Raw genomic sequence first — 9,446 nt, 5'->3', positions numbered from 1 at the left:
AGTGCTGTGCAGATGTGAGGACACCAAGTTCTTCACTCGAGGTGATGTGAACTGCTGCCTGGGGAGTGAAGAGGGTGGTGATATCCCATTGAAAATTCCAGGGGACAACTGAAGAAGCACTAAAACATTTCACTTTTTCTTCCATACTTTTTTTTCATTTAACATTTGCTTCTGGCCCAGGTATGATGTGTGTTTGAGGCCTTGAGTAACCAGCCTGTTGCTCAGCTCTCCTGCCCATGTGCACCACAAGTTGATAGATGGGCTGCAGCCAAAAAAAAAAAAAAAAAAAAAAGATGCTGCCAGTTCCCTGCATGCAGAAAACATCAGCCTTGATTGCTTGCAGAGGTGTGCTACTCTTCCAAAGATCTCCCTCAAGCAACACCTAAGCCAAAAGTGAGGATGCAAATTCAATTGTATTGAAGCAAACCAGAGTTTATTTAGCATTTATTACCCATTTTGTTGTCAGACATGGCTTCTTCTGTGTTGGTTTTCCTCTGGTAAACACGGATTTTTTTAAATTTTATTTTTTTAATAAAATATATAAAACATTGTGCATTGCTATCCATAGGAAAACTGTAGATTAACAACAACAACAACAAAAAAAAAAGAATAAGGCACATTCCTGTGCAGCATCTTCAAATATATATATATATATATATTTAAAACAAAACAAAAAGAAAACCTTTTTCAACCTCTTTGAGGTTGTTAACTTCTCACTAGTCACTGACACATCTCTTATATTACCAGAATTTCACTATTGGAGATGGGTTGGGTTGTGTTTGACAGGGGCCAGCAGGGAGAGCAGACTCAAAAAAAATAATAGGATTTTATCCCTGAGGTGTCAGTAAAAAAACCTAAATGTTCCCATTGAAAAGGAAGATGAAAAGACAGCCATAAATAACTGAATACACTATGGCAAACATCCAAGCACCGAGATGATTTCACGATGGAAGGATCCCCCTCCCCCCCATCCCCCAGTTCTTAACAAGTCCTATTTGCTGTTGGGTTTTAATTAGGTTAATCTCATGGCTTCTGAAGTCACAAGACAATCGGTCGGGATGCACTTCCCCCTCCCTCCCCAAATCATCTTTCCAGAGTTGTCATTTTGTTCACAATTCTCCCACAGTCCTCAGGAAAGGGAAACCGAAAAATCCTAAATGGAGCCCAAATCCCGGGCAGCCTCCGTCCGCAGGGAAGGAAGGAGCGCTCACACCACGGCGTGCCCAGTGCCAGATCCCACCTGGGGGAGCTGCCACTGCCACCTCCCTGCCTGCTCCTCAGCAATGAAGCTGGCAATCGCTTCTTTGAAACCACAAAGCGTCCGGGAAGAGCGGTGATATCAAAATGTCAGGGAGAGAGAGATGGGGAAATCTTCATCGCTGTCCATGCGCACGGCTCCGGGTGGCACACCTGATGGGAAAGGGGAGAGCCCGTGTTCATCGATCCCTCCCTCTCCTGTCGGAGGTGTGGGGCAGCCCGGGGAGCAGGGCAGCAGTGCTGGGGCCCCCATGGCTCAGTAGTAGCGGTTGAGGCTGCGGGTGCCCGGGATGTCGGGCTGCCCGTTCATCCAGATCTCGCGGATGATGCGCTCCCGCTCCTCCAGCCGCTGCGCCCGCTCCAGCTCCTCCGCGGAGGTGAACACGTTCATGTTCAAAGTCCTCTCGAACCTGCGGTGCCTGCGGGCAGACAGGTCCGACGTGGTGTCCGAGTCGTCGTCGCTGTCGCTGCTGTCGCTGTCGCTCTCCCGCTCCCGGGGAGGTTTTTTGGAGTGGGAGCGCTTGCAGTCCGTCCGGCAGGACACCCGCAGCACCAGCGCCAGCAGGGTCAGCACGAGTCCAATGCACACTCCGGACACGAAATACAGGGCGGCCCGCTCGGGGTTTTCTGCAAGGACAAAGGAAATGATGGAGGAAAAGAGCCCTCAAAGAACAGAACACACTCGGCCCCTCCGTGCACACACCAGAACAGGCTCTGGAGGGGCCGAGTTTCCAGTAGCCGCTTTCTCTTCCATGCCCTCCTCTGTCTCCTCCCCCCAGGGCAATCAGGAATCGAAACCGTGGATTTGCTGCCAAGGCATTTGCCCAGATGCCGAAGGCAGGCCTGCTGCAGTTGTGTTTTTGGAGCTGTCTGGAAGGAAAGGGAGCAGCCCACGGGACTCAATGGGATTCCCAGGGGGCTGACACCAGGGTGCTGCACAGCCAGCTGCAGGTAAGTGCATCTTACTGTAGCACCCACTGCCTTCAAACCAGGCATAAAGATGATTACAAAACTTTATATGCCCTGTGCTGTGGCCCAGCTGAAATGGGAGGCTTGGCAGCATGGCAAAAATGCACATTATTTATTCATAGACTTCATTTGCTTATCTAAGGCAAGAGTGCTGGCTCCTTGCCCGGACCACCAAAATATCTACCTGTGCTCCACAGGCAGAGCTGGAGTCAGTGCACCAACAGGATGAGTCCTGCACAGCCACATTTCTGAGGTGATGTAACAAGACTCCAAAGGATCCACAATGCCTTTCAAACTAGGTCATCTTGTTTATTTACGACCTCCCTTTTTTTCTTTTTTTTTTGGTTCATGGGACTACTTAGAAGTATAATTATGATAAATGTTGTTACTGCCATTCCCCTGGGCTGAATCATCCTGGTTTATTGGTACACTAAATGGGTAAAGGTGAACTGAGCAGAAGTGTCAAGGCCAGCTCTACTCTGCAGTGTCTGCTGGGTGACTTGAGCTCAAGGATGGAGTCAGTTCCTCAGATGAGTTTTATTCCCTTGAACTCAGTGATGGATCCATAACAGCTTCCACCAGCGGAGACCCTGACATTTGATCCCAAAAGATCTCTGTAGCTAAAAGGCTTCACTTCCCTGCACAATGCTTTTAGAAGTGCCCTTTACAGCCAATTTCCCAAAGCAAAGTTTGTAAAAGGTGAACTGTAAACTATTTGGAGATGTTCAAAACTCAATAGGGCAAGATCCTGCTCTAATTTCAAAGCTAGCTCTAAATTTGAAGTTAGCCATGTTCTGAGCAGGGGATTGGACCTGGTGACCTGCAGAGGCCTCTTCCAACCTAAATTATTCTCTGAGTCTATAGTCAGAGCCCAGACACTGGCTTGTGCTGTTCTAGGCCTCGTTCAGTGCCTGGAGGTTCAGTGCCTGCTCATGGAACAGTTACAGAGATGAAATGCCTTTGTGCTCTTCACTTCTCTCCCAAATGAATCTTAAAGGTGACTGATGAGCCATGGTGGAAGAAGATGTCAAGATAGTCTGAAAATAGGCTAATAAATCATTAGACTGATCCAAGAGTGGTTGGTGTGGATGACATGGGGAAAAATCAGGCTAAAGATAGGACAAAGAAAGATGAGGAAAGTGCAGCAGATAAGTCTAAAAAAAGAAAGAGGTGGACCAGCCTCCTGCAAGTTCAGCTGTAATGGAAAGAACGGGACAAAAAAAAAGCAGGACACTAAACTGAATGTGACAATGGGCCATAGAACTGATAGTCTTTAGGTCTTTAGATGGTCTGTAAGGTATCTTCCAACCAAACATCTCTATGAAGTGCAGCAGTAGTTGGAAGGTCAAGTGAGACCAAAGCTACAGGCTTTAAACTAAAATATTTTGACAAAAGAGAGACAGCACAATTCCAAAGGCAAAAGAGAAGACACCAGGCAAGGAGAATGTGCCAATGGTCCCTGCACAGTGAAATCCTGCCTCCAGTGAAGGCAATGGCTACTCTGAATTCAAGGGTCAGGACTCAAAACTGCAGCCTCCTTTGTGCAGCAGAAGGAAAAAGTAAAAGCTGCTGCTGCCCAGCCATCCTTTATGAACAGTAAAGAAAAAAAAAACACACCAGGAAAAGCAGAGTCCCTACCTGATAACACTTCTACCTCCATGTGCAATTTAACTGAGGACAGTAATCACCCAACTCCTTTGGCAGGTAGCCCTAAAAAGGGGTCTGGGAACACCTGGATCACGGGAGTGTGAGCAGATGAGCAGAACTGGGGTGTTTGTACTGGAAGGCACTGGGTGCAGCCTCCTTGGCTCTGCCTGGCTGAGAGGATGCCATGCACTCTTCCCTGAGCACCACATTCTGCACACACATGGGCTTGATTTGGCTGCATTAGTTCCACTGCTCACTCCTTTAGAGCAAGTCATAAAAAAAATATGGATTGGAGCCTGAGACACAGACACATGTGGATTCTCTGCCCCCAATTTTGCCTGTGTCCTGTTTTTTCTTTCTTCTCCATACTCCTTTTTCCATGCTACTGTATCCAGTTCATGAGCAATTTTACCTCAATTGCTACTTAGGCAACCATTTTTCTTCCCCTGCTTGTGCTCATCCATAGAGCCCTTCATGCAATGCAAGAGCTGTAATTGAATTTCTGGGCTCCAGTGGCATTTATGAGCTCCTACAGCTACTCTGTCAACATCTGAGACACTGTCTGGATTTCCTCACAGAGATGTAACCCTGTGTTCAGCTGCAGTCTTGGCATTTATTGTACATACAGTCCACTTGCACAGCAGCATCTCCTTTTTTTTTCACAGCAGAAAGAGCAACTTAAGCTAAAAACCACAGGCTCTGCTTTTTCTCACTTGAAGTTGCCAAGTCAGCAATAACCTAGATTTGGGGGTTTGGTGGCTGATTAGTGATTTTGAGAGCCTACCCCATTGCATGTTCTACTTGTAAAGACCAAAACCAGGCACCTCCTTCAGCAAATGGAAGCTCAGCACCTTTCAAAAGCTCGAAGGTGGCCCAGATTCATCAAACCAACAGTGGAGCTCCTCAAAACACTCATTATACTTGAAAAAAAAGCTGTTTAAAAGTATATGGACATGAGTAGCAGGAATTAGCACCATCTTGATATGCATTCTCATGTGTGTATATACTCATTAAAACATAGATTTTGACCACTGAAACCTTTTCTTTTCAGTGCTGTGGATGACAGCTCAGAACTTCCAGCAGGACCCAGTTCCTGCCAATCTCTTTGGCTGGGGCTACCTTTCTCCTTGTATTTCTCTCTCTGGATTGAAAGTATTGATAAAAATGTCACTGATTCAATCCGGAAATTAGTCCATGCAGACAAAAGATATATGCTCTACATAACCCTCTACACAAAAGCCACCATTTTCTAGGCACTCAAACTGGCCAAAAAAATTAGAAACACATTTTATTTTATTTTTCCAACCAAACCAGCAGCAATTACGGAGCTTGTTTCCTGAGGGCTAACAATCTGCTGGGAGCATCAGCCCAGACTGCCATTAATTCCCCAGGAAATGCCCCAGGCCAAGGCTGTTATTGCTATTATAATAAATTGTTTCAATAAATAAAAAACAATCTAGGCATTAACGCTGCTGGCTTCCTGTAATGGCTTCATGCATTCTGAAACCTCAGTGGGAAGGAAAATTTCAGAGGGCCCCCAGTAAAAATTTCAGCATTAAGCATGGCCAGACAAACAGTAGGAACAGTATCTTCTAGGGAATTTACATTCAGCCCCACAGGCTGCAGAAATCCCCTGAAGGAACAGAGGAAGCTCTCCAGGAGCCCCTTATTAATAAGGCTCAGGCCAAGCAGTCTAAAATTTGGAATGATCTCCCCTGGGCTGTATTTTGGAAGCCCCTTGTTAATAACTTGGCAGCAAAGCTTTGCTTATGAAAGAAGAATAAAACAGGAATTTGTGGAGGTTTCCCAATGTAGTGACAAAACTGGGATAAGTCTCCTGTCTAAAAGGAAGAGCTGGAAGAGCTCTGATACATTTTGAATGATTAATATTTATAAAACCACGAGGGATGCTTCTGGTCTTGCTGATAGTCTGTGACTGCAAGGATAGCTCCAGCTGTCACTGAGACTGGTGAAGTCCTTCCAAACACCCAGGCAGGTTTTGGAACAGGTCCACGACAAATAACAGGTCTGAGGTTTGAAGGCAGAGATTGCCTCTAATTAAAAACCTAATTCTATAAAGAAAATCAACTTTCAAATGAAGGGTATCTCCGAGTATTTCGCAAGACTGAACTCTAAATAATATGTATCTGTTGGATCGGCTACTAATTTCATTCCTCATTGACATTATTCACACTTTTTCCCTGTTTCTGAAGAAAGTTTCTGGAATCTGGGATGAGGCTGACACCTATCTAGCTCTGATATCTAACTATGACAGCTGCAAACCAGGACTCTTTTGCTTCCTGCTGTGCTGTGATTTTTTTCTATTCAGTTGTCCATAGGAAGATTCCCAGTTCTTATATGGGAATATTAATCAAAAAATGGTGGAAATGAGCACAGAGGTTTTCGCTAATACTGGCACTTCTGTGTGCACTGCAAGACTCTGCATGTGTGAGTGACTGAGTCTGCAGACTCTTCACCTGCAGCTGCCCACCCAAAACTGCCATTTTATGCAGAAAATGTAAACACCATTGAGCACAAAGGATTCCACTATTTGTGGATGCTCTCCCCAGGCTAAAAAACACCCCACTGCCAGGAGAGAGGATCATCCTTTCAAGCCTGCACTGTACCCAAGAAATAGCAAAAATCCACAGCTTCACTTCCCTGCAGTGGATCTGAGGGTATCCACCACCCTCTGCCCCAAGAGAAAAACTACTTTTTTATATTGTCTCTGCCTATTTACAATTTTCTTTTGCAAACTCTTATTCTGATACAACTCATTAGCATGGGAAAGCCCTGAATGCAGCACTTTCAGTCTGCAGAGAGCACCTGAGGGATGTTTTCAGTGCCATGGAACAGAGCAGTTCTTGCACTACTGTTTCTCTTTGGCACCAGAGCTGTGGTCAGGAGCAGTGGGAAGATGTGTGACCCAGAACCAGCCCTCCCTGGCTGCTCAATACCTGCCTCTCCTGAGCCACTACAATGGATCCTCTATGGATGTCAGCTGTGGCTTGAGCTGCATTCAGGGCCCCAAACTCAAGCATGCACAAAAAAAAAAAAATCCAACTGTTCTGCTGTTCAAAATATGTAATATGAAGAAGGATGGCTTGGCAGTGCTCTAGTTTTATGCAAATAACATTTGTGCCCTGTGACACAGTTTGTCTTTGAAGTCATAGCTGAAACATCTCCATACTCACAGATAACAAAATAAATCATGACAAATCCATCATTTCCACTAAAAGCAGAGGCTAAATTGCATGCAGCAGATAAAGATGGTTTAGGACATCTGCTGTTTCAATCCACGGGTCAGCCATCAAATATTTTTATAATAAATAACAAACTGGACATATATGTCACTGAGACTGAAATCCATCTAACAGCCACGGTGAGGAACATGGGAACCAGCTGATGTTTAAGGTCTCTTCCAACCCAAAACATTCCATAGTTCTATGATACATTGGAAAACATAAGCAGCAAGTCCTGAACTCAGCACTTGAAACCGAAGTTTTGAGGTCTGAGTTTACCTATTTGACATCCAGTGCATGTGAACACAACACAAGGAAACCACAAGAAGACAGGGCAGACAAATCCCACAGCAACAGGACAGTTAAAGTTGTTTGTGCTGCAGTAAAATCTGGAGGCTCCTGCCAAGACTGACACCTTGTGATGGGGATGAATCAAGACCTTGTGCCCTAAAACCAACACAGAGTCAAAGAGCTCTGCTGTGCCCAATGGAAGCAAAGTCCATGGAGCATTGTCAGCAGCCCTGAATCACTGTCCCAACTATCCTGGACCATTAATCCTACAACTTTCTCTGTCCATTACTGTTCAGATGGGGCACACAATATTAACAGCATTTTGTTATATAGTAGGGATGGGAAGGTAGGTATTCTCATGAAAAAAAAAAGGTAGCTGTATGTAAGGGGGGAGAAGTGAGATAGACAGAAGTTTCCTTTAAAGCTTGTTTTTCTAACTTTTCCTTGGAGATACCCATGCAAGAAAAAAAATCTATCTTAGTCAGCTATCTTCTGTGAAGGACACTAATTCCATTTAATCTGCCTGACTCTGAGGGCTGTCTTGAAAAGATGGATCCTGATGCCAAGCACTGGATGTGTAAAAGAGCAGAAATTTGTATAACCCTTCATGGTCCTTTTAGAAGAACCCTTCTCTAAATAATACACAGAAACACTCTCACTAATCTACTCAGTGGTTCTAAAGTACAAAGCCCAAGTTAGCTGTTTCAAATCCAAACATTTGGATTAGCAGCACACTGACATCTCAGCAAGAGCAAGAGCATGGCACCAATAATGTACTACTGTTTAATGAATTAGTAAGACTGAATTAGCAGGCAAATATAAAAAAGTACCTCACAAATACTGGAGTTTTAGTTAATATAGCCTTGAACACTTCCAGGAATGGGACAGCCACAACCTCTCTGGGCCACCTGTGCCAGTGTCTCACCATCCTCACAGTAAAGAATTTCCTCCTAATATCTAATCTAAACTCACTGTCCTTCAGTTTAAAAGCATTCCCCTTGGTTCTGTCACTTTTCTTTCACCTTTTAAAGTGAATTTTTTGAAGACTGCTCCCCCGTTACTTGAAAGATACACGTGGGTGAAAGAAACTGTGATCCAAGGAAATCTTACTCTAAATTAGATTTAAATATACAATTAAGTAGACTCTCAAGTTACTTCATCTTCACACTTCTACTGAAGATAAGCCAAATTCTCTTAAGCAGTGCAAAGATTTGCGTGCTGCTTATTTTCCAAATTACAGGACAACAAACTTGCCTCCGTAATGAGCCAAGCTTTGATCTCCAGGAAAATGAAGTATTAGGAATAATACCACATGTAAGATTACATTGTATTTAACTCCAGATGAGAGCAGACCCAGTGGAAAGCAGTGCCATAAACTCTGTTATACACTGCCTGCTAGAGTCAGGCCTTCCAAGGGAGAATTCACTGAGAGAAGAATGAAATACACAAACAGTTCAGAGAGGCAGATTTAGCCCCAGGTGGCTGTGAAAGGAGGGTCTGCAGAAAGCTTTCAGGACTGCAGGAGATGTGAGCCATACCTGTGATGAAGGCATAGGCTGCCAGGATGTTGCTGAGCAGGGCCATCTCCGTGCCAACACCCACGGGCTCCATGCTGCTGCTGCTGCTGAGTGCTGGTGGCTGTGTCTCATCCACAGGGAGCAGGAGAGGGGTGTTGTCCACAGGGTAGAAAGTGGCTGACCTCCCTTTCTTCTTCTCTGCTTTGACACAGAAAGGGAATGAGGAATGAAGAATGACCCAGCCCTACCCTGCCTTATCCCCACCAGGTCAGCACCTGTGTTCAGAAATCTGGAGCTGCTCGACAGGGAGCCACCCAAGTTTGCCCCCTTTTTGGGGGGTAACTGAACCTTCTCAAGTGGCTTCAGCTGAGCACTTACCCCATCTGCATCCAGGCATCATCATCTCTCCCCCATCTCCTGCTCTTTCATGTCACCACTTAGACACACCCACCCATGCTACAGCAAATATATAATCAGGTTTCTTTTCTCTTATGTAAATCAAAGGAGCTTTTATCAACAGTGG

General features: G+C 45.0%; 1 protein-coding gene across 7 annotated transcripts in view; it reads right to left on the bottom strand.

The window, feature by feature from the left end:
• Positions 1-411: 411 nt before the first annotated feature.
• Positions 412-9,446, bottom strand: part of EVA1A (eva-1 homolog A, regulator of programmed cell death) — a 201,926-nt gene continuing 192,891 nt past the window's right edge. For 4 of the 7 annotated variants that reach the window (XM_088162487.1, XM_088162486.1, XM_088162491.1 and 1 more), the window contains 2 exons: positions 8,945-9,124; positions 412-1,884 (listed from right to left, as the gene is read on the bottom strand). In XM_088162487.1, the coding sequence (XP_088018613.1) occupies positions 1,514-1,884; positions 8,945-9,124 (551 nt within the window). In that variant the 3' untranslated portion in view covers positions 412-1,513. The remainder of the gene's footprint in view (positions 1,885-8,944; positions 9,125-9,446) is intronic. The other 3 variants (XM_014872954.2, XM_088162488.1, XM_088162489.1) reach the window with 1 other exon arrangement.

Source organism: Sturnus vulgaris, chromosome 3 (assembly GCF_052056855.1).
Source record: "Sturnus vulgaris isolate bStuVul1 chromosome 3, bStuVul1.hap1, whole genome shotgun sequence".
Classification (NCBI taxonomy): Eukaryota; Metazoa; Chordata; class Aves; order Passeriformes; family Sturnidae; genus Sturnus; species Sturnus vulgaris.
The sequence above is the reverse complement of the archived record's forward strand: the minus strand, read 5'-3'. Positions and strand labels throughout refer to the sequence as shown.